Source organism: Macrotis lagotis, chromosome 2, assembly GCF_037893015.1.
Source record: "Macrotis lagotis isolate mMagLag1 chromosome 2, bilby.v1.9.chrom.fasta, whole genome shotgun sequence".
Classification (NCBI taxonomy): domain Eukaryota; kingdom Metazoa; phylum Chordata; class Mammalia; order Peramelemorphia; family Peramelidae; genus Macrotis; species Macrotis lagotis.
The window spans coordinates 207593157-207619189 of NC_133659.1; the positions used below are offsets into that span (position 1 = coordinate 207593157).

Below are 26033 nucleotides of genomic sequence, written 5' to 3' on the forward strand. Positions count from 1 at the left end.
CGATAAGTTTAATCATCATCTCTTTGTAAATGATTCCCAAAGCTATAAATGTAATCTTGACTCTCCTAAGCTCCAGTCCTGTATCAGCAACTAACTGCCTTTTGGGCATTTCAAAATGAATATCTCAGAAACATCTTAAATTCAAATTCCAAAATGGAACTCATTGACTTTTGTCAAAAACCCATCTTTCTTCTGATCTTTCCTGGTTGTGTTGAGCTGTTGCTTCATTCTTCCAGTCACCCAGGTTCCCAAATGGGCTCTCATTACTCTCACTCACTAAACATTAATTCATTGAAAAATATTATAATTTCTGCCATCACCAATTTCTCTGGAATTTGCCACCACCCTATTTCAAGAGATTGTCATCTCTTGTCTGGGCTATTTTGTTGTTCAGTTGTTTATCAGTCATATCTGAATTTTTGTGATTCAATTTGGCATTTCCTTGGCAAAGATTCTGTAGTGGATTGTCATTTACTTTTCCAGCTCATTTTATAGATGAAGAAATTGAGGCAAACAGAATTAAGTAATTTGCCCAGGGTCACACAGCTAGTAAGTGTCTGGGGTTGAATTTGAACTCGATCCATCCTGATTCCAGGCCACTTACCTTTCCATTTTAGTGGCCTCCTAATTGATCTCCCTGCTTCAGGTCTCTCCCCACTCCAATTCATCCTCCACATTGACACCAAAATAATTTTCCTAAAGCAACTCTCATTGAATAAATTCTAATGGTTCCCTTTTGCCTCTAAGACCAAATATGAATTCCTTTGCTTGACAATGAAACCTTTCACAATCTGGCCTCAACCAGCTTTTCAATGAATCATTCCCCACTATACACTCTGAAGTATAGCCACCTTGGCATTCTTACTGTCATTCCCACTTCCATTCCTTTGCACCATGCTTAGAATACATTCATTCCCCACCTCTCATCTCTTGGGATCTCTTCCTTCAAGACAACTCAAACTCCATTTTCTGCATGGGCCTTTCCTGATCTCACCTCTTAGCCTTCCTCTACATATACACATAATGTTACCATATGTATATACATATATATATATATATGTATGTATGTATGTATGTATGCATATGCATCTGTATGATATTTTTGTTCTATGTGTATTTATATGTATGTATATATTTTTTGTTTATGTTTTTGCATGATCCTATATATGTACACCTTTGACTCTCCCATGAGAATGTAAATTTCTTGAAGATGGAGACAGTTTTACTTCATATTGATGGATTGCTCCTCCTTGTCAGAAGTCCAATCCAGAGAGCAGGATTCATCATCTCAGGCTATTACTGTCCTTTCTCTACTCTGAAGGGTACCAACAGGCCACATGTCCTATTGATGTCTAGGGTTATTCAATGATAAGTTTGACCTTCCTCATGTCTCCCCAGACCGCCCACAGCCTCCTAGCAAGCCCATCATAAAGCAGGAGAATGTGAAGGCAAGGAGCGTGCTGCTGTCCTGGGAACCTGGTAGTGATGGTCTCTCCCCCGTCCGCTACTACACCATCCAGACCCGGGAACTCCCCAGTGGCAAGTGGGCCCTACACTCTTCCTCCGTGACCCACAATGCCACCTCATTTGTTGTGGACAGGTGAGACCCGCCTCCCCCCACATATATCCCCCTATCCGTGGTATCCTATTTCAGTACTGGGGATCTCCCTTGCACAAGCAGAGCATTTGTTTATATTTCATTTGTTTCATGGAAAGGGCTTCACAAAACAATTCTAGCCTGAAACCCCACCCACACCTATTCTCCAAACCCCAACCTTCTAGCCCATTCAGTAGTTCCCAGTCTTTTTGTAATGGGGATTTGGGATCCTATTACATTCTCAGTTTCACCTTCCCATTTAGTCATCTGCCTGAGAACCCCTCCCTCCATTCTAACCAGCTTCTCCTCCCTGCCTGGCTCCAACCCAGCTTCCCATAGAGCCTTATTAGACTTTTTCCTTTATTGTACATTTCTGGAGCCCAGAGTACAGTATCAGTAGAGTGTTTTTCAGTCTTTCATTAACCATTCTCTGCAACCACAGCATTTTTTCCCTCATCTTTAATAGGGAAACTGAGCCACACCCCATATTACTGACTTTAATGTAATTTAATTTTCAGCAGGTTATATTTTTATCCTTCACTTTACATGAGCAAGAATTTCAGCCATCCATTTTTAAAAATTAAAAAGAAAGAAATTGAAGCTTGAAGCAATATACTGCACTTTAACTCTTTAGATATTTGATTCTTTTCAAGTCTCTTGAAAGTGGGGAAAGGATAGCAATATCTGGGGAAGAGCTTGCTCAGATCTCAGCAGTTGGATGATACTGTCCTTAGTACAAAAATGAGAAGTGAGTAAGAAACAGAGACTGACAAAGAAACTGAGACAGAAACAGAGAGATACAGAGAAAAACAGAAAGACAGAGAGAGAGAGAGAGAGAGAGAGAGAGAGAGAGAGAGAGAGAGAGAAGCTTGGAATGAATAAAATGTGTCCTTAGCAGCTTCTGTACACAACTACATCTTAAAGGAAGCCAGAAAATTAAGCTACCATGAGCTGAGAAAGCCCTGTCCAGGAAAATTGAGCCAGTGGTCTCTGTTTTTGATATATCTCTCTTCTCATTTTCTGTGTATTGTTAACTGAAATGAAATAATGCATTTATACTTAATATAAGCTTAAATTTAATATTAAAAAAACTTAAAACCCCTCCATCCCTTGATGTATTTGAAAACTTTGGTCCCTGCATGTCACTGTACAAAGGAGACTTTGAGCCTTCATTGTAATATGTGCTTTAATTATTACCACCTGCATGCTATGGAAATTTTCTGGAATGAAACAATTGTACATTCTAACATGAGTATTTATAATGGCCAAGCTTGGTCACCAAAGAGAGATAAGGAAGCATCCTCCTTTCAGTGTCACTTATTTAACTATTTTTTCCACAAGTGAGAACTCACTAGGGAGAGGGGTAGGAGGTATATCCAGATATGATAGGTGCAAATCTAAAAGCTTAGTATTATATTTAGATATGATACTCTAAGCACACCTACATTCAGAAGCTATAACTTGAATTGCCTTGAGTATCTCACTGGATATAAGAATATAAGGATATAAGTAAAAGCAAGTGTTTTAAGATAAAAGGCACCACTGAAATATTGTTTTAAAATAAATGAATGTAGCTTATGTGTAATGAAGATCACAGGATGTGGAGGCAAGAAGACTTTCCATTCAAACATCACCACAGATACTTACTTGCTGTGTGACCATTGACAAGTCACTTAACCTTTTTTCACCTCAGTTTCCTCAACTGTAAAGTGAAAAGGTGAACTCTAACCTTTAAGTTGGGGCTCTTTCAACTTTAAAGCTTTGATCCAAGGGCAGCTAGGTGGCACAGTGTATAGAGCACTGGCCCTGGAGGATCTGAGTTCAAATCCAACCTCAGACACTTAATAATGACCTAGCTGTGTGATCTTGGGCAAGTCACTTAACCTCATTGCCTTGCAAATCCCCCCCAAAAAATAACTATTATTTGGTCATTCTGTATAGATTTATAAACAATATTAAAAGTATCCTTGTTACACTGCTCTGTAAGGTACAACAGATGACTTCCTATCTTGCCAACCCCACTTATTGCACTGGATGTTGACCAAATCTTTCCCAAATTCAGTTTTCCCATTCATAATTTAGAAATGAGAATACTCTTCTCACCAGCTCAGGATAGACAAATGAGGACAAAGGTCCTGTTGGAACCTGAGCTATCATTAATTCATTTAATCAAATTATCTCTATTTTATCCCAGGCTCAAACCCTTCACCTCCTACAAATTCCGAGTCAAATCAACCAACGATATCGGTGACAGTGAATACAGTGAAGAATCAGAATCCCTCACCACACTACAAGCTGGTCAGTAAACTTTTTTCCTCCCCAACCCATGAAGTATCTTGTGCCATTTCCTGGAACTACAAGGGGACAGCAGCCACTGTGCCACCCTCCATCTCTCTTAGCCCTTAAGGTGGGAGAAGTTGCAAGTTAGCCTATGGTTGGTGTTCCAGAAAAGTGGAGAGTGACCTGTGGTCACAGGTTTGGGGAGCAAGGAGGGGAAAATCCTCAACATTTCCAACTTAAATGATATTAAGTGTTAGCTATCAGGTTTTATAGTCACTACCCTAATCTCTGGTTCAAGTATTTGCTCTTTTCTTCACATTCTAAAGTAACCCAAAGCAATCAAAGCCATGACTTCTGAAGATACCTAAAGTATCATCCATGGACCTAAAGAACAAGGCTAAGAGAGTCAGACACTCTTGAACCCATTGGGGTTTAGTTTGCATTAAAGCCCCTGGGCTTGTTGGACACTGTCCTTGGACCTCCCTTGTAGTACCTAGAAAATCCCTCTTAAAGGAGTCAGATTGGCTTCATATTCTATCAGCTAGGGGATAATTCTCCTGCCCCCAGCACCTTGAAGCTGACACTGACCTAACAGCATCAAGAAAACATAGAACTCATCTCAGGGCTTGAGGGAAGGCTCTGAGCTCCTGGATGTCACCATTTTCTCTCTCTCCCCAGCCCCAGAAGAAGCACCCACCATCCTCTCTGTTACCCCTCACACCACTACTTCAGTACTGATCTCCTGGCAGGTATGGAGCACCTGGAAGGTCGAGGAAGGGTGGGATAATGGGGGATAAGCTCTATGCTGAGACCCAATCCTTGGACCTAATACTTCTTTTAGATAGAAAAGTGAGGGGAGAGAGTAGCTTCTCCCAAAGCACATGTACAAATATTGTACTGAGGGACTCATCCGAGTTTTCCCACATATACTCTACCAGCAAGTGAAAAGGTACCAGCAATAAAATCTGGAAATAGATATGTGCCTCTTCTTTACACACACAACCTTCCTTCCTAGTTTTTTGCTTGAAGCCTTTTTTGTAGGTTCTTTCCTTCCAGGGAAATCAGCATTCCCCCATCCCCACCACCCTCCCCTTCTTCAGTTGTCCACCAAGCCAGACACTGTCAGATACAGAAGGTTATCCTCTTCCTCCACCTCTCCACCCCTATCACCTATAAGCTTGTTATGCCACTAGGCCTAAGGAGGGGATTTGGGGCAGGGGGCTGAGTTCCTTTTGGGAGCCTTCAGAACCCTTCCCTTGCTCTCTCCTCACATCCTCCAATCTCTCCTAGGAAAAGTTCCTGACACTGTCCAAGGAACAGTGCTAGAGGCTTCATTTTATAGGATCCCTCCTGATTTACATATTCTCTGCAGACAGGAACTTAGGTCAATTAATGAATGTTAAAAAATATTTAATTAAGCCCTTATCATGTGCTAAGCACTAGGGACACCTGGAACAATTGAGAGCTCTTGTTTTCAAAAAGTGCTCACTCTAATTGAAGGGGACAATATATAAAGTTTTTGATCAACTACAAATGACTAGGCTTTTCTCAGCAACACAACGATCCAAGACAATTACAAAGGATTCATGATGCAAATGCTATCCACATCCAGAAAAAGAACTTATGCATTCTGAATGCAAATTGAAGTATACTTTTTCATTTAATTTCTTCATGTTTTTCCCTGGTCTGTTTCTTTCACAACTGTGACTAATATGGAAACATGTTTTACATGATTGCACATATATAACCTCTATCAAATGCTTACCATTTTAGGAAGAGGGGTTGGAAGAAAGGAAGAAAAATTTGGAACTCAAAATCTTATAATAATGTATGTTTAAAACCATATATAAAATTGGGGGAAAATAAAGTACTGTTTAAAAAAATATTAAAGGCAAAAAAAAGTCTGACTACAGGACAGACAGGTCTTAAAATCCTTAGGCTTCAGAAGAAAAGTAGAAGACCCTTAGGTTAGAAAAGTAGTTAAGATGGCAGTTCTCAAGACCTGCAAGGTGTGAAGGCAGAGGAGATTAAGTTCTGACATTTTCCCATATAACCAGAAGGAATGGAGCTGTTGATTTTTGATCTCATGTAAAGTTCTGTGAATAGTCAGGCAGCATGGGAAAGGGAGGGAGAAAAGGTAAAGAGGAAGCTATTGAAGGGCAACAATGTTTCCTGCCTCCTGTCACCTCACCTGGAGTCCTGCATGGGCTCTAGGATGGCCTGGGACAGAGAGAGAGAGAGAGAGAGAGAGAGAGAGAGAGAGAGAGAGAGCCTGAAAGAGAACAGCAAACTGGGATGATGCCAGTTTTTTCCATCAACCAGTCATTCTCATTGGGCTCTGGGACAGTTCCTATCAAAGAAAGGAAGAGGGAGGAAGATGAAGCAAGAGAAGAGGATCCCAATTTCCATTTTTTTTTGATTGAGGATGGGGAGAGGACTGAAGGCAAAGGGGATGACTTCTCCAGTGATGGGGGTTCTTCCCTTAAACAGCTAATCCAGCTATAGAACTTCTTCTCTGACCCCTAGCCTAAAAGGATTAGATCTTGTCTAAATTTCATGAGATCTGAGAGCCCTAAGAATAAAATGTCCCTCTCCTTCATTGCTATCTCAAGAAATCATAGTTTAAAACCAGAGTAGTAGGCTAGCAGGGCCTATGAAAACCTCAGCAGGCTGAGAGGTAATTAAAGCAAGAACTATTTTAGCAGGTTTCATAAATTTGGTATCATTTTTTTTTAAAAAAGTTATCTCCCTGATGCCTCTTCACTATGTGAGCAGAGAAAGGAGGGCAAAGAGTGTGTGTGTGTGTGTGTGTGTGTGTGTGTGAGAGAGAGAGAGAGAGAGAGAGAGAGAGAGAGAGAGAGAGAGAGAGAGAGAGAGAATGAGCTCTGGAAAATTCTGTCATACCTTTCCAGAAACTCAAAGGACAGCTGAACCAATGAGTTTAGAATAAAGGATCAACAGCCATAGGGGTAAGGGCATCGATCGTGTAAGAAATGCAGCATCCAGTACAAAGAATTGGATTTCTGGATCCTTTACTAATTTGCTGTATCTTTCTCTGGACCTAAGCTTCTCCCATCATTAAATGGGAAAGAATAATAATAATGATACTTGACCCTCCCTACCTCACAGGACTCTAAGGAAGAAGAGGTAATAGAGATAAGAACTGAACCTTTGATTTTATTAGTATAGTACTTCTAAATGTGGAAACCTCCCTCTTCCAAAGCAGGTCAGTACCTTCTCAAGTGTTAGACTTACCACCAAGGTGATACAGTGGGTAGAGAGCTAGACTTGGGATCAGGAAGACCAGAATTCAAATTCTGATTCATGTACTTAATAGCTTTGTGACCCTGGACAAGTCACTAAAATCTCTATGTCTTTAGTTTCCTATCTGTAAAATGGAGATAATAATATCACCTGCCTCCAGGGTTGTTAGTAGGACAAAACCTTAAAGTACTCTATAGATGCTGATTATCTTACCATTGCCATATAAGTTATATTTAATTATTATATAAATGCTTATTAAGAAATTAAGTGACTTGCCCAGGGTCACACATAGCCAGTATGTCTCAAAGACAATACTTGAACCCCAATCTTTATGGCTCTGAGCCTATCACATATGGCAAAAGTCCTTCCTCTTTCTTAGACACCATGCTGCCTCTTATTGTGAGAGTTTGTTTTTTCCCCCTCTGTTTGTTTTGTTTTTTTTTTAGCACAGTACCTGGTCCAAAGTAAGCATTTAATAAGTACTTTTTGACTTGACTTTTTTAAATTGTATTATTTTTATTTTCATAGAACAGATAATTCCAATGTTAAAACATAACAGTAGGAATCCATATACTATAGTTCAAGTTTATATGATATTTTACAGTCTATAGTTTCCTCTGGCTTTCTTCAAGACTCAGATTAAATTTCATTTGCCATAGGACCAATTCCTAGTTCCCCTCTCCCCAATCTGTACCTCCCCAACTGCCATAGCCTTACCTTTAATGTTTCTTCTCCTTTACATTGCATATACCCTATCTACCTAGCAGCTTGCATGTTATGTCCCCCATTAGAATGGAAGCTTTTTGAAGGCAGGGACTGTTTGTTTTTTCCCCTTCTTGTGACATTCATCCCGATAACTCTGAGTAGAATAATGCAAGGATTATGTTGCCCATTTTGCAGAGGAGGAATCTAAGTTTCAGAAGTTTACCTAAAGTCACACAACTAATAAATATTAACTTAATGGGTCTTCCTTCAAGTCCAGTGCTCCTTCTGCTTTCTCCCTCTCCCCACCCCCAGCCCAACTTATTCCCATCCCTCAACCACCCTTCCCCATCCCCCATCCCCCACTACTACCACCCACCCCAGTCCTAACTCATGACTTCCACCCCAACAAAAAAATTGCTGTCACTTTTTTTGAGGTCATTGTGGATAAGTGACTTACCCAGGATCACATAACTAATAAGTGTCAGAGGCTAGATTTGAACTCAAGACCTTGTGCCACCTAGCTGCCCCAACTGTCACCTTTCAAGAGAAGAAGGTTGAACTAGAACCAACTCAGACCATCTTATACATTCAAGACATCCAAATATTAAATTTTTAGCATGAGCATTTAAGTTTCAGAAATCAGAGCTTGAATTTTGTGTTGTAATTGTATATGAACTTAAGAAAGTGAAGGAGAAAATGTTTATAATGTAGGTGGTGTGTGTTCTGAATACTTCCCTCAACTATGACCACCCAGTTGTTAAATATTTACCAGCCCACCCAGTGGGTATAGAAAGAGTATACTTCAAAGAACGAACAAATGATAGAGAAGGATGTGGGGTAAGTACATGTCAGTACACATGCATTAAGAACTTACTATGTTACAGACACCATGCTACTCGCTGGGGGGAGGAGTACCAAGAAAGATAAAAACAGTCTTTACCTCCAAGGAGCCCTCATCTTCTAATGGGAGGAAACAACATGAAAATGACTATGTACAAAGAATATAGACAGGTTATATTAGAGGTAATTTCAAAGGCAAGTCACTTGCATTAAAGGAGAAAGCCTTCTTGTAGAAAGGTGGCACAGTGGATAAAGCACCAGCCCTGGAGTCAGGAGTACCTGGGTTCAAATCCGACCTCAGACACTTAATAATTACCTAGCTGTGTGGCCTTGGGCAAGCCACTTAACCCCATTTGCCTTGCAAAAAAAACTAAAAAAAAAAAAGTAGGATTTTAACTGAGACATGAAGGAAGCTAGCAAAGCCAAGAGGCAAAGATGACAAGAGAGGGAATTCTAGTCATGAGGGATGGTCAGAGATGGAGGGTTTTGTGTGAGAAATCTCATGGAGGCCAGTATCCTAAGAATACAGAGTACCTGGAGGGAACTAAGGTGTAAGAACAATGGAAAGATAGTAAGGGAGAAGATAGTAAGATAGTAAGGTTATGAAGGTTTTAGAAGCCAAACAGAATTTAATGTTTGATCCTACAAGTAATAGGGAGCCTTTAGAATTTATGGTCAGGAGGTTGACATAGTCAGACCTGTGCTTAGGAAGATAACACATGATTTTATATGTTTTTGATTTGGAATGTCTCCCTCTTCACAAATATATGATATAGAATATCTCCCCCTTGGGTCCCCTCCATCTCTAGCCACCAGCTGAAGACAAGATCAATGGGATACTTCTGGGCTTCCGGATTCGTTATCGAGAGCTGCTCTATGAAGGGTTGCGAGGCTTCACAATGAGAAACGTCAATAATCCCAGCACAAAATGGGCTGAGCTCACCCGTGAGTATAGATGCATGGGAAAGGGAGTAATGGGAATGGAGGAAAGAAGAAAAGGTGTGAGGGATCCAAGGCAAACCTAACAAGACTCCAGTGATGCCTAGTATCCTATCCTCAAGCTCTGACTCATCCCTTCATTGCCCAGCCTGCTCCTCCAGCCAACCAGTCAGCTATCTGACAGTCTTGAAATCCCCCCCCCCACCCCACTCCATTCCCAAGAGCTCTTTCAATCCCTTCTTTCCTCCTTTCACTTTGATCCTCTGTTCCAGGATGAGTAACTCTAGGACATCCTTCTTCCAGCTTGCTCTGGGTTCTTGCAATGAAAACCAGCCTACTCAGGAGCACTCCTCTCCCCAAAGCTTGGCTGTCTACCTCTGGTGAAAGGGTCTTAAAGCAGACAAAATATGCTGGAAAATCAGTGGGATTCAATCTAGCAAATAAGTTTATTTTAAAAGAATTGCATTATCTTAAGGAAGCCTGTTGCCTTATCTAAGCCATAATTCTCTCTGCTTACAAAGTTCTTGTAAGACCTGACTTTTCTGTCTGACCCCAGTAAAATGGGGTTATCACATAAACATAAGCATACACACACACACACACACACACACACATACAAATACACACAAAATGTGTAACTTAATACTTGAAAAATCAATTGGTGGGGGATGCTTAATGGCATAGTGGATAGAGTGCCCAACCTGGAATCTGGAAGACTCCTATTCCTGAATTCAAAAGCAGCCAAATAAGTCACTTATTCACTTAGCGACATATCCCTGGGCAAATCACTTCACACTCTTTGCCTCAGTTTCCTCATCTGTAAAATGAGTTAGAGAAGGAAATAACAAAATCACTCCAGTGTCTCTGCCAGAAAAACCTCAAATGGGATCACAAATTTTCAAACACTGATGAAAACAACTGAATCTCCCCCCAAAAAATTATTTAATTATTCAAGTGCCTACTGTTTTAGGTGCTGGGGATAGATTCAGAGCTAAAGAACAAAACAATCTCTGCTCTCAAGGAACTGACATTCTAACAAATCTGCCACTTCATTGATGTGGATACCCTGTCCAATAAGGTGGATCACAACCACACTACAACTTCTTAGGAAGCCTCCAAAAGTCCTGTGTAGCCAAAGTATCCATCAGCCTGCATCCAAATAGTAAAATGATATAGAGATAAATAATCAAAAAAGAGAAAGATAACTAGCCTGATATATAGATAGATAATAGAAATAGATAATTAGATTGACATAGATATAGAAAGATAATAAAAGATGATAGACAAAATAAAGATAATTAGGCAATTATATAGAAAAATAATTGGAAATGATAATGAGAGAAATATATATATATAAAAAATTAGAGATTTTTAGAAATATAATCAGACAAAGATAGAAAGATAATTAGGAACAGACAATTAGAGTTAGATTCATAGATATAGAAAGATAGAGTATTAGATAGATATAAAAAGACAATTAAGTCAAGATGAATAGATAGATAAATAATAAATAGATAAAAATAATTAAAGGTGAAATAGATAATGATATATAATCTAAGCTAGAAAGATAACTAGACAGAGATACAGATAATATAAATAGACATAGATAGATATTCTAGATAAAAGAGAGATAAAGGTATTTAGAAAATTAGAGATGACAGAAATAGATAATTAGACAAAGATAGAAAGATAATTAGGGGCAGTTAATTAGAAATAGAGATTGATAAGAGACTTAGAAAGCAATTTTTAGATAAATATAGAAAGATAATAGAAATAATCAAAAGATAATATAGAAATATAAAGATTTAGTTGGGGCAGCTAGGTGGCTCAATGGATAAAGTGCCGAGCCTGGAGTCAGGAGGGCCTGAGTTCAAATCCATCCTCAGATACTTGTACTTACCTAGCTGTGTGACCTTGAGCAAGTCACTTAACCCCATTGCCTTGCAAAAACCAAAAAAACATATTTAGTCAGAGATGATAGATAAGTGGATTAAGAAAGATAAATAAGAGGGATATAGTAAGGTGTCTAATAGCTCATTTTATTCTATACTTTAATGTTTTCAGAGCACTTTGTATTTACATTTCATCCTCATAAAAACTTATACTATTCTATAACAGGATAGTCTTGGGCAGCCTAGTATAAAAATTTAGTGTTGAATGGACAAATGGGTTCAAATCCTGCTTCTGACCCTGACTAATTATGTTGTATTGGGCAAGTCATTTGTTTATGGTTTAGGCAATTCCCTAAGACTTACTTACTAAAAGCATAAAAAGATTGTGACACTAGGGAAGGGAGATTCTCCTGATGAAATCCCAGACTCTTTATTTGCCTGGGGAAACAAGAATTACATCTATGTTATAGAAGAAAATTGCAATGATTTTGTAATATATAGTATTTATCATAATGTACCAAGAAACTGATTTATTAGGGGTTTTTATAACCTTAAAACAAGCACAATGGAGTTATCATATAGGTTTTTGTGAATATTTATATGTGGCATAGCCAAGAAGTCAAGAATGCAACTGTTACCATAAACCATACAAAAGAAATCTAATTTTTATAGTCATATAACCATATACATGCATTATAAATATTCACAATATATGTATGTGCATGCATATGCTCTCTTTTCCTATTTCCAAAATCCTGGTTCCCTCCTCTGCCTTTTTTTTTTAACATAATGTTTATGTAGCCTAGTCTTTACTACCTTGGACTTCTTAGAGTTGGTGCTTCTACCTTCACTCCACTTTGTAACAAGTTCCTCCTATCATTAGGTTTGGGTAGCCCAATGATCTCTACCTTTAAAATATATGGAGATCCATCAGAAAAGGTTGCAGTGGAATCTGAATGGTTTTAAAATCAGAAGAATTGATTATGGATCACATCTCTCCTACTCACTTAGTTCTGACCTGTGGTAGAACCCTCAGAGCTTATGACCCCAAAGTAGTGGTATCATTTTGGTCCTCTTTGAGAATGGAGAACAGCAACCAACCAACTCACTTAGCTGTGATATGAGGCAAATCATCTAAGCCCCTCAGTTTCTGTATCTGCAAAATAAGAAGATATTTGAGGACCTAGGATCATGACCTGTGAGGGGTGCTTTCATCAAAGCTTTTCCTTGCTTCCCGTTCATTCTGCCTGCTAACCCAGTGTCTATATGCTCATTCAGTCCCATGCTGCTCCTTTCTTGCTTCCACTCCAATCCTTGACTCCTATTTGCCAGCATCTTTTTCCTTCTCCCCATACTAGCGTCAGCATCATTGATTTCTCTCTGTGAAATGTTCAGTGTGAGTGTGTAAACTAACCTCTATGTAATCTATCCCTTCTGACCCTCCTCCCCACCTCCCCACACCTGACAACAGCTATGTATGCTGTGCGGAACCTGAGCCGGCCCAGCCTCACGCAATATGAACTGGACAGTAAGTCTTCTTGTTTCTCCACTCTAATCTCTAAATTGAACCACTATCCCTTCCCCAGTGGGTGCTCTTCTATTATTGGGCAGGGGCTGGAGCTTCTCCCGAAACAAGCTCACTGTTCAAAATAATTCCTGAATATAGAGTTAAAACATTCTCCTTTTGATGGAGAGGCACACAGCTGCAGAATATTGCATACTGATAGTTTTTTCACTACTAGAAAGGGAAGATTCATTGTGGAGGTAAGGGATCAGAATGTCTACACACAACTGTGATGTAAATCAGTTATTTGAAGGGGATGGATATTGCTAAGACTTAAAGTGTTAGCTTATTGCAAAGAATGGGGTTGGGGGTATAGTTAGGTGGCACAATGGGGAATGCCCTGAAGTCCTGAACTCAGGAAGACCTGAATTCAAATCCAGACTCAGACACTTAATAGCTATGTGACCTTGAGCAAGTCACTTAATTCTGATTGCCTCGAATTCTGGGCTATTTCCAATCATCTGATTCATATCTAACTACTGAGCTCTGGAGGAGAAAATGAGGCTGATGACTTAACTCAGCACTACCTCACTCAAATTCAATTCACGTGCATGTCAGGGCATCACCTCCTTAATATCATGGTTTTCTTTGAAAATAAAGGACAAACATCAATATGGAAATATGGTAAACATGATTGTACATTAAAAACCTATATCAGGTTACTCACTGTCATGGGGAGAGAAGGGAGGGAGGGAGAAGAATGTGGAACTCAAAAGTTACAAAAAAGATAAATGTTGAAATGGAAGTAGGAAAAGAAATATCAATCTACCACAAGAATGCTACAGCTAACAAATCCTACCCCAAACATTTCTACCATCACCACTCATGGCTTTTTCCAATTAAAGTCAAAATCTTCAGTGGAAACATTGGGGATTTGTTTAATCATAAAAATTCTCCTCTAATCCTCTCCACCAAATGTAAACTGAAATACACACTCACATACATGTACACATACACACATACACACACACAAACACACAAACACATATATCCTATCCCCTGGTGAAAAAAAAAAAAGAAGAGAGATCAGAGTGGTTGTGCACTGTATCATCATACACATGAAACCACATGGTTTAAGGGATTTGCCGAGCCTTGAGCTGTTTCTGAGAATAGCATTTATCAGGGAATTCTCTGGTACAAGCCTCATATACTTGCCTTTGGTGAGACCCCTTAGTGCATCATTTTTTTATGTCCTGGACCCCTTTGGTAGTCTGGGGAAGCCTATGAATTCCTTCTCAGAATAATATTTTTAAATAATTAAAGACAATGCTAACTTTTATTTGGAAGTTAGTGAAAACAAAAGGTTATCTTTTTTTCCTCCTAAAATCTATCCACAATCCCCTTGAAGGGTCCATGGACCCTTCTACCTTGATTTGTTCATTCTGTACCACAATCTTGACACTGGGTTCAGAAATTCTACCCATCTATCCATCCTTTCCAAGTCTCTCCTCCCACTTTCTAATGACTTCTGAAGGCCAAAATTGATAGGGACCTGGACAGATAATATAAGGGAATGGTCTCTTGTTTCAGACAAATTTTCATTTCCATTTCCTTTTTCATTCCTTCTACCTTTATTTATTGTTGTTGTTAATGTTCTTCAAAAAGTGCTAAGATTCAGACCTGCTTACAGTTTCTATCAGGAAATCTATCCAGTAATATATAAGGGGGCATTGGGGCGGCTAGGTGGCGTAGTGGATAAAGCACCGGCCTTGGAGTCAGGAGTACCTGGGTTCAAATCCGGTCTCAGACACTTAATAATTACCTAGCTGTGTGGCCTTGAGCAAGCCACTTAACCCTATTTGCCTTACAAAAAAAAAAAATATATATATATATATATATATATATATATATATATATATGGCATAAAGAAACAAAGAATAAAAAAAACTTGAGAAACCTAGAAAGGGGCTGAGATACAAATTTTGGCAGGATCCCTAGGTAGGACAGGAGATAGATAACTGGTTGGGCAGAGGTATGCTGGACCCAGCTCTTGAAAGTGGATTGTTAAATTTTGAGAGTGAGCTTTTACACCTTGAAACTAGTCAAAACACAACAAATGGGGTTTGTTTTAATTGTTTCATTTACTGTTAAGACTTAAGAAAATATTAGAGAAAATATTAAATGCAAATGAAAGTTTAAAGTATGTAATGTGCATACTTCCTTCCCTCTTCCACCCCAGATAGTTATTAAATATTTACCAGCACATTCCCTGTAGTTGGGGAAGAATATGAATTTTTAGAGTAGACATTGTAGTGGAATGATAGAGGAAGCAGGAAGAAGAGGATAGGCAAAACCAAGGTGTGTCCAGAGAAAAGAAAAGCTATTCTCAATTTCATGAGACTGAAATGGATCCCCTGGGCTGCTTTCACCATTTGACTTGCTCCATCAGAACTCAAAACTACAGGCTGGTCCCTTTCTCATCTCTACTTGAGCTGAACTCATACCCTGAGTGACCAGAGCACACCCCCTACACACACACACACACACACACACACACACACACACACACACACACTCACACAGCTTCACATTGATTTTTCTGTTTCTTCTTCCAACTCCCACCCTACCCCATCTCCATTCAGACCTAAGTAAACACAAACGATATGAGATCCGGATGAGTGTCTACAATGCTGTAGGGGAGGGACCATCCAGTTCACCTCAGGAAGTGTTTGTCGGAGAGGCAGGTGAGTAAAGTGAAATGGTTTCTCCCCCTCCCCCATTTTCCTAGTGCCACCCCTGCACACATTTCCATGCCAGATTATCCTTGGTCCTTTCCCAGCCTCCTTTTAAGATAGGACAGTAAGGGAACCCTACCCACTCTGGGCTGTCCCTCAACATAGTCTAGCACTCACAAATACACACAAATCAGCCTCATTTTTTTCTCTTCATCTTCTAGTGCCAACTGCGCCCCCACAAAATGTAGCTGTCCATGGTGCCACAGCCACACAACTGGATGTGACATGGGAACCACCTCCATTGGAGGCACAGAATGGTGACATCCAAGGCTATAAGGTTTATATGTATAATTATATGTATAATGTATATTATATGTATATTATATGTATATGTATATTATATGTATAATGTTCTTTGGCAGAGTACAGGAAGTCAGATAAGGAAAAAGTCCAAGGCCATAACAATCTATAGAATGATCTGAAGGATTTTAACTGTGAAAGACTTCTCAGGTGTTTTCTATCCCAGATTAGAGAGGAGGGACATCCCCACCATTGAAGAATTTTAGGGTCTAGATGGGTTTTGCTACTGGAAAAGTGATTTGCCTAGGTTTACTCAAGATGTTTCAATGAATATAGTGGACCTGGAGTCAAGAAGTACAAATCTGACCTCAGAAATTTATTAGTTAGGTGACCCTTAAAATGAACTGGAGAAGGAAATGGGAAGCATCTCTGCATGTGTATGTATTTGTCTGTGTGTGTGTGTGTGTGTGTGTGTGTGTGTGTCCAGTGTCTCCAGCAAAAAAAACCTCAAATGGGGTCGCAAAGAATCAGACATAACTATAAACAACTAAACAGCAAAGATAGTTATTGGCAAAACCAGGATGAGAGCTGACTTAAAATATCTGAAGAAAAAATATATTTGAAGGACTAATACATAGATGAGTTAACCTGGTTCTGATGTGGGGAGTGGGATTGAAGAAGGACTCATGAACTTTACCTCGGTTTCATATTCCCCCATAAAGTTTCCCAATTCTTGAGACCTTCCCCTCTTGTCCTCAACTAGGAGCTGCTAGGTTCAGTTCTTTAGTCCTCTTTCTAAGTCTCCATCCAGTTTCTCTATTCAAGTCCTCCTCCAATGTCTCATCATGGAAGTTACCATGGAATCTCAGAGCTAGAAGGGACCTATAAAAGGTTCAACTGTAAACACCCCCCCAAAACCTAGTTGAGAAGCAGTCATACCAGGAGACAGCCCATTCAGATTGAGGATAGTTCTCATTGTTAGGAAGTTTCTTCTTATCCAATATGTAAAACTGTCTTCTATAGTTTCTACATGTTGCTCATAGTTCTAGCTTCTGAGGCCAAGTTGATCCAAATTAACTTGGCTTCCATATGATAGCTTTCAAATATTTTTAAGACAGTTTGCACTTTCTGCATCTATAAAATAAAACATTTGGTTTAGTAAAAAGGAACCCTAATTTGGAGTCAGCAGACTTGGGTTCAAACCCCAGCTCCACTATTTACTAGTCTATGTGATTTTGGGGGAAAAGGATTTAACTTCCCGGGCTTCAGTTTCCTCAACTGTAAAATGAGGAAATTGGCCTAGATGACCTCTGGATTTCCTTTCAGTTCTAAATCTAGACTTCTAAGATAATATGTCCTCCCTCTATCCCCTACTTTCTCTCTAACCTACAACCAACTAGTTTTTCCTCAGGTGAAAATAATCCTAGCTACAGCTGTGAGGGAAGGGGAAGTCCTTCCTGGGCTTCCACTGACCCATTTCTTAACAAAGGCATATGCTCCCCAACACCTTTGACCTGGGAACCCCCAATTCAAAGAGATTTTGCAGATCTGGTACAAAACCAGAAAACAGCATTGGACAGAAAGCATAACATTATGGAAAGAGCAATGGCTTGGAGTCAGAAGACTCCAGCTCCACCACTTACCAGATAAGTGATTTGGGATATATCATGTCCTCCTTTTATCCTCAGATTCTTCCTTTGTATATGGTGGGAGGTAGGGTTGTACTAAGTCATTTCTAAGGCCTCTTCCAACTCTAAATTCTGTGATTCTGTGTTCCCAAAGGGCTTAAATGAGGTTCTATACTCACTGTAAGACCCTTTGGAGATATTATTATTTGGCTAACAATAATAATAATTAGGATAATGACACAATCCAAAATTCATTACAGCAAATTTCAGTTCATATCCTATACTAAAAATAATGTTTTTCCTTCATTTTTGAAGACCACAACATCAGGGAGGTGATGCCATGACAAGGACATAAATTGTATTTGAGTGAGGGTGGTCTGGGCTCCTCCAGAGCCATCTGGGTCCAGTGGCCAGATGTGAATCAGGATGACTGGAGATGGCCCTGATTGTGAGGCAATCAGGGTTAAGCAACTTGCCTAAGATCACACAGCTAAGTAAGAGTCAAGTGTCTGAGGCTGGATTTGAACTCCCATCCTCCTGACTCCAAGGCTAGTTCTCTATCCACTGCACCACTTAGCTTCCTGTTGTACAAAAAATAAAGAGCAGGAGATATATGTAATTTTATATATCTGTGTATACTTATATAAAATATGTATTTATACATGTATGCAAATCTCAGTTTCCTTACCAGTAAAATGGAGAAAATAATATTTACACTACCTACTTCACAGAGTTATTGTGGGTAATATACTTTTCTGGGCTTTGTTCATTTAAAGTCCTGGAGAAGCTGAGCATGCAAGCCTATGCTTACAATCCTTTTTCCTTGAGAGATTGACAGATCTAATATACAGTGAGCATAAAGGAAATTATGGTGTCCAAAATAAGCCTAGCAGCTATATGTTGAGCTCTGAGGAATAGAAGGGATGGACTAAGTGGCAAGGAGATTGCTGCCTGAGGAGAGGTGAACCAGTCCAGTTCAGAAATGAAGCAGGTCAGAGCCTGCATGCTAATCATTGATGGATTTAAGCCTGTGAGTAACCAGTGCACTTTTGAGCCTGGGCAAGATGGAAGGAATACCAAGTCTTAAAATAAGTCTCTGTAGAAATGTAAACTTACATAAAGTAGGTATGACAAAGAATACTGACCCCATTTTAAAGATTAGGAAGCTAAAAAACATTTCATCCTAAAGCTCAAAGATTCAAAGCCCATACTTCTCCCTTTCCATAGAACTATAAACAGAAGTATTTTCTCCTGGGCAAAAACATTTGAGTGTAGTGGGGGAAAGCAGGGACACGGGGATCAGAGATATACAGATCAAGAGTTAGAATGCACTTTAAACAAATTAGGTAAAAGAATTAGAACCCAGGTTTTTTGATTCTTAGACTTTTATTTCCTCCCCTCTTCATTGGCATTTTTAGAGACAGCCTCAAGTTCTGAGGCAGCTTTGTCAAATTCTTGATTGCTATTTCCATTTTCAGACCTTCTGTGGACAAAGGAAATGAGCCAAACCACTGGACTAGGTTGCTGTTTGTAACAGACTCATTTCCTATTGTTAGCATCCAGCCTCAGTTCGTAACATACCTTTCATTGGATGGAGACCAGAGCCAGTTCTGGGGTTTCTTGCCCTCCAGAGGTTCGAGGAAGGCATCTGGCCAAGAGAGCCATAAGGACATATGACATCATTAGAGGTGTCACCCTGGAAGACTTGGTAGTGGCAGCTGGGAAAAACAAACACTGTGACTATAGCATATGCCATCCATGCATTGGAGTGAAAAAGAGCCAAAAACAGTTGGGCAGCCACCAGCCTGGCAAGGTGTTAAAGAATGGAAATTTCACAGGCAAACATTGAGACATAAACTTCCATTCTCTCTCTCTCTCTCTCTCTCTCTCTCTCTCTCTCTCTCTCTCTCTCTCTCTCTCTCTCTCTCTCTCTCCAAGAATTTTATTTAAAGTTCCCTTATGAATCTAACACTGTTCTAGGCACTATAGGGAATATAAGGGAAGGAAATAAATTTATATGGCATCCTTGTGCCAGTAGTTTTTGCAAAGATTCTCTCATTTTATCCTCACAAAAACCCTGCAAAGTAGATATTCTTTTTATCATATTCATTTTACAGATGAAGAAATTAAGTCAGATGGTAGCCAAGTGAACTTGGTCAGGGTTATTATACAACTGGTAAGTGTCTGAGGTCAGATTTGAACTCAAACTTCCCTGACTTCTGGCTCAACAATCTATCTACTGAACCAAGTGCCTCTAGAAAGAGATGATGTGGGTCTAGTTCTATGTACACGAAACAGCTATAAAAATGCATAATATAAAACAATATAGAATCAAGGTGGTATGAGTTATTAGTGCAATAAGAAGTCCTTCAGATATTTATATGTAATTATGTGATGATACAGATCTCATATATGTGTATCTGTGTGTATATATATATATGTGTGTATGTTTGTGGTTACATATGTGCTTGTGGATCTCTGTGTGCATATATTGTCCACTAACACAAATATAAAAATTTTTGTACAAAGGTGTGTGTAAAATAGGTAGTATTGTTTAATTGTTTGATTTTAACATTAGCCAATTCCTTTTTAATGCTAGTTAAAACAGCCAATCATCAATATAATAAAAATAAGGACTATTAAACTAATGCCTTAAAATTCAAAATACTTTAGATAAATTATCTCACTCAAGCTCTAAAATCTTAAAAGGTTATAAAATAAAATACACAGTAATTTTTACCCCCATTTTACATGTAAAGAAATCATGACTCCGAGGAGGCAAATGATTTGCCCACTGTTAACAAATGATAGGGGTAAGCTTTGAAACCAGACCTTTTGGGTCCCATTTTCTATCCTCCATAGCACATTGACATTTTGCCTCTTTTTTCTTAATATTCCCCAGATAATGTTAATCAATCAGATTTGGGACTACTAGCCTTCCAAATGGACATTATTAGCCAATGAATGAATCTGAAAATATCATAGTACTCAAATCAGACATTGGCTGTGAGATCCATCCACACTGAGAGTTACAAACACTAATATAAAATTATTGCTGCTGCTGTTGTCATTCAGTCATTTCTATGTCTGACTTTTCATGACCACATGGACCATAGTCTGCCAGACCCTTCTGTGCTCCACTATCTCTTGAAATTTGTCCAAGTTCATGTTCATTGTTTCCATGACACTGTCTGTTCATCTCATCCTCTACCATTCCCCTTTTCCTTTTGCCTTCCATTTTCCCCAACATTAGGGTCTTTTCCAATGAAGCCCTTCTTGTCATTATGTGGCCAAGGTATTTAAGACTCAGCTTCAGTATTTGACCTTCCAGTGAATTAGCCTGAATTAATTTCTTTAAGCTTTTACTGGCTTGATCTCCATGTTGTCCAAGAGACTGTCAAAAATCTTCTCCTGCATCACTATTCAAAAGTGTCAGTTCTACAGAACTTGGTTTTCCTTATGGTCCAACTCTTACAGCCATGCATTGCTGCTGGAAAAACCATAGCTTTGACTATAGGGACCTTTGTCAGCAAGATGATGTTTGATGTTTTGGCATGCTCTCCAGATGTAAACAAATACCTATACACCACACACATACACTCATGTATGTATTCACATGCTCCAATATTAATAAAGACCTAGAGATATACAATATACATATCTCTAGAGAAGGGTCTATGAGGGAGCAATGGAAACAGCAAGGTGGCTCAATTGATTGAGTTCCAGACCTGACAGTCAAGATTCCTCTTCCTAAGTTAAAAATCTGACCTCAGACACTTACTGTTTGACCCTTGGCAAGTCCCAGTCTGCAAACCACTCAGTATTTCTGCCCTTCAATAGTTTCTGTGTCTGACTCTTCATGACCCCATGCCCGTCTATCCTCCACTATCTCTTGAAATTTGTCCAAGTTCATGCTCATTGTTTCCATGACGCTGTCTGTTCATCTCATTCTCTGCCATTCCCTGTTTCCTTTTGCCTTCCATCTTTCCCAACATCAGGGTCTTCTTGTTGGGTTTGTCAGCCCAAGTCACAAGACTGTAAATAACTGAACAACAACAGCCTGGTTTCTGGGCTGCTTATCAAAGGGAAGATTCAATTACTGTAACAGGTTGAGTCCTAAGAAACCTGTCCTGCTCTCTCACTTGCCAGCTGAAAACAAATCCTTTGGTCCTTCTGCTGCTTGCTGCCTTTGGGAAACAAAATCCAAACCCTTTGACTAGTATGGTGAAGATCAATTGAGCCAGCAGGTGGCGTCAGATTACTTGAAATTGAAAACTTATTTTCAATTTCCTCTAGTCCTACCCCTTATTATTGAGGTTGAGATTCATAGACTTTGGGACCTGGAATGAATTGCCATTAAAAAGCATGAAGTTTATCCCCTTCATTTTATAGAGGAAGTGCCTGTGGCCCCTTTCAGAGCTCTGGAATCACAAATACTAAGGTTTATGCAGCTTTTTGGGGTTCCAGATGGGAAAGTGCTGAAAAGTCCAGCAAAATATATCTGACTAGGATTCCAGATAGTACTATGATAAAAAGAAATGATGAAAAATGGGAAGAAGCTCCTCTAACCATTGAAGCTGAGAGAGAGAGAGAGAGAGAGAGAGAGAGAGAGAGAGAGAGAGAGAGAGAGAAACCATATTCAGTTAAAGGTAGGAGACCAAGGCAAACTTCAGGAAACAAACTAGAACCAAGGAAAGTCAGGGAAATGTCAGTTGCTAGTGGTTGGAGTATAGTATAATTTTTAAATAACAATACCAACTCAGTTACTCTACATTTTCATGCCATATCAAACTTCTAAAGTATTACTTTATATAACTTTAAAAAATAAATTATTTCTCTTGAAATAGTTAACCTTTTGTCCCTCTGTGGATGAATTTGTTTTTATTTTTTTCGAGTGGGAAGAAAAGGAGCCTAGCAGCACCAGCTCTCAAATTAATCCACAAAGGGAGTAATCAAAAACTATTTTGTACTGTTTTTTAAAATAGAAAAGTAACATGAGAACTTGAAACTGAAAGAATCCAAGTACTAGGGTAAGGACTCACTTTTCAACAAAGATTGCTAGGAAAACCAGAAAAAAGACTGAAATTCAATGTGGACCAACATCTGAGACCATGTAGCACAATAAGCTACTCCAAATGGATACATGGTTTAGATATAAAAGATTATATCAGGGCGGCTAGGTGGTGCAGTGGATAGAGTACCAGCCTTGGAGTCAGGAGTACCTGAGTTCAAATTTGGCCTCAGACACTTAATAATTACCTAGCTGTGTGGCCTTGGGCAAGCCACTTAACCCCATTTGCCTTGCAAAAAAAACCTTAAAAAATTATATCATAAACAAATTAAAAGAAAAGGAAATAAAATTCCTTTCACAAATATAGATAAGGGCAGAGTCTTTGACAATTTAAGAGATAGAGAAGATAAGAAATAGAATATAGTCCTTTGCATAAAATTTAAGTTTTTGCACAAACAAAATCTATGCAATTAGAATCAGACAAAAACTAATTTTAACTCAGGAAAAAAATCCTTGCAATAAATTTTTCTGATGAAAGACTGATATTCAAGATATAAAGGGGGTATATAAATATATAGGACAAGAACTATTCTCTAATAAATAGTCAAAGATATGAATGACTAGCTTTCAAAATAAGAAAGGCAAACTACCAACAACAATATGAAAAATGTGATTCAAATCACTAATAATAAGAGAAATGCAAATTAAAGTAACTGAGGTTCTAGCTTATACCCATCAGTTTGGCAAATATGACATTTGGAAATGGAAGGAAAAAAAAAACAATTGTTGATGAGATAGTGAGAGAACAAGCAAACTAATGCATTCCTGATAAACTATAAATCAATCCAACCATTCTAAAAGGCAACTTGGAACTATGCCCCAAAAGTGACTAAACTATGTATAAATTCTAGGTTGTTATTCAGTCATTTTTCAGTTGTGTCAAACTCTTCATGACCCCTTTATAGGGTTTCTTGGCAGAGATACTAGAGTGATTTACCATTTTCTTCTCCTGCTCATTTTACAAATAAGGAAATTGAGACCAGCAGAGTAAAGTGACTAGCCCAGGGCCATACAGTTAGTAAGTCTCTGAGGCCAGATTTAAACTCAAAAAGTTGAGTCTTCCAGACTTCAGGCCCCACCTTTGCACTACCTAGATTTATATCCCTAAAGAGATCAAAGAGGGGAAAAATTAATATGTACAAAAATATTTATAGTGGTTCTTTTTGTATTAGCAAAAAACTGAAAACAAAATGGATCCTTTTAATTGGTAGATGGCTAAACAAATTTTGGTATATGAATGTTACAAAGCACTATTGTGCCATAAGAAATGATGAAAGGGATGGTTTCAGAGAAAGCTGGGAGGACTTATATGAAGTAATGCAGAATGAAGTGGCTTGAACCAGGAGAACAATTTATATTATGACTACAAGACTGTATTCAATGAAACAAAACAACTATGAAAGACTGAGAATTCTAAGTGATGTAATGACCAATCAGGACTTCAGAAGATTCATGCTTCACACTTCCCCCTTCTTGGTCTAGAAGTGATGGACCAGAGGTGCAGAATAATTTTCAATCATGGCCAACATATGAATTTATTTAGTTTGACTATATTTGATTAAAGTAACGGCTTTAACATTTTTTTAAAGATGCAGGAGGGGAGCAGTGGCTAGGTGGTGCAGTGGATAAAGCACTGGCCCTGGAGTCAGGAGTCCCTGGGTTCAAATCCGGTCTCAGATGCTTAATAATTACCTAGCTGTATGGCCTTGGGCAAAGCCACTTAACCCCATTTGCCTTGCAAAAACAAAAAAACAAAAAAAAATGCAGGAGGGGAAAATTAAGAATAGAAAAGTAGTAATGCTGATACCAGAATAAAGAAGAAAAGAAAACAGGAGTATCAGTGAAACTTTTTTAATTCTGAAAGTAGAAGGAATTTCAGAAGGGGCCATAGACAAACAAAGTAGTATTTGAACTAATGTGTTAAATTTGAAATACACTTTAAAGAAAATAGAATATATGTAGTAGAGCTTCACAGATCTTAAAGAGGAGATTTGGTACCTTCTCTCTCAGACTCTCACAGTCTATCAAAGCCATCCTCTATAGGTAACCATGATGGAAAATAAATATTCCTTCCTGGTGGTTATGGAAAGACCACTGAAAAGGTCTTCATTTTGACTCCTGGAAAGGGCTAAATGTTCATTCTCCTTGTTCTATTCCCAAGCAGCCCAAATAAAGTCTGTTCTCATTGACTCAAAAGGCTCATGCCTTATAGGAACTGGGAAGCCCAAGAGCCTCAGGGTCTTGAGCCTCACCCACCTCCCTCCAATTACCTCTGCCCACAGATTTATTTTTGGGAAGCTCAACGACGGAACAGCACAGAACGGCTCAAAACACTCTTCCTGCCTGAGAATGGCGTGAAGCTCAAGAACTTGACTGGATATACTGCCTACCTAATCAGTGTGGCAGCTTTCAATGCTGCAGGTGATGGACCACGAAGTGCCCCCAGTCAGGGACGGACTCAACAAGCAGGTGGGCAATGAGAAATACTCCTCACATTCATCCTTGTCTTAGGGAATTCAAGAACCTAGATTATGTTCTGGCTCAGGAAGAAAGCACCTACCTCCCCGGTTACTGGGCTCCTTGTAAAGAGGAAGATTATATTATTATTATTATTATTATTATTATTATTATTATTATTATTATTATTATTATTACTATTATTATTATTATTATTATTCACTTCTGAGATAAACATGCCTAGTACCAGGGCAATATTAATCCTCATTAGAATCCAGTGAATGAAGGGAAAATAGGAAAAAAGCCTTCAATCTAAGATGGAGCAGGATCCAGAGAGAGAAGCAATCTGCATAGTGAACTAATTGTTGGGCAGTATGTGTATCTCATTCTTTTACCTCTTCCAACTTGACCTTGAGCATCTCCTGGCTTTGCCCATCCTATAATTCTTCTGCTGCCTTGTAATCCTTCCTGTTTTCCCACTGCTGCTCCTTACCTCCTTATGACCAACCTAGTTATGCTGTCTCTCTACTACCCATCCTTTCATTCCCTAAAATGATGACAGTCAAGCCAAGCCCTATATGGTTCGCCAACAGCTACCCTTTGCCTGACTGAGTTTGAAGGGACAGTACAAGTTTGATTTTCTGACTCTTAGTACCAGAAAATTGGATATAAAAATGATTCCATCCAACCTTCTGCTTCCAAACAACAAAGGGGTTTCTTTAAATTATAATCAGTATCCAGTTATCCATTGGGGGGATTATTTTCCCTCTTCTGGGATCCTCTTTGCCACTACTATCTGCCAAACTGACAATCTGAGTAGA

The 26033-nt window shown here is 38.9% G+C and overlaps 1 protein-coding gene across 2 annotated transcripts in view; it reads left to right on the plus strand.

Moving 5' to 3' along the window:
- SDK2 (sidekick cell adhesion molecule 2) overlaps nucleotides 1-26033 on the plus strand; it is a 442394-nt gene that overhangs the window by 364097 nt on the left and 52264 nt on the right. Inside the window, exons 30-38 of one of the 2 annotated variants that reach the window (XM_074224650.1) lie at nucleotides 1399-1600; nucleotides 3792-3895; nucleotides 4556-4626; nucleotides 8558-8683; nucleotides 9496-9631; nucleotides 12989-13045; nucleotides 15664-15765; nucleotides 15978-16093; nucleotides 25038-25224. In XM_074224650.1, coding sequence (XP_074080751.1) covers nucleotides 1399-1600; nucleotides 3792-3895; nucleotides 4556-4626; nucleotides 8558-8683; nucleotides 9496-9631; nucleotides 12989-13045; nucleotides 15664-15765; nucleotides 15978-16093; nucleotides 25038-25224 — 1101 coding nt within the window. The remainder of the gene's footprint in view (nucleotides 1-1398; nucleotides 1601-3791; nucleotides 3896-4555; nucleotides 4627-8557; nucleotides 8684-9495; nucleotides 9632-12988; nucleotides 13046-15663; nucleotides 15766-15977; nucleotides 16094-25037; nucleotides 25225-26033) is intronic. The other variant, XM_074224651.1, reaches the window with a different exon arrangement.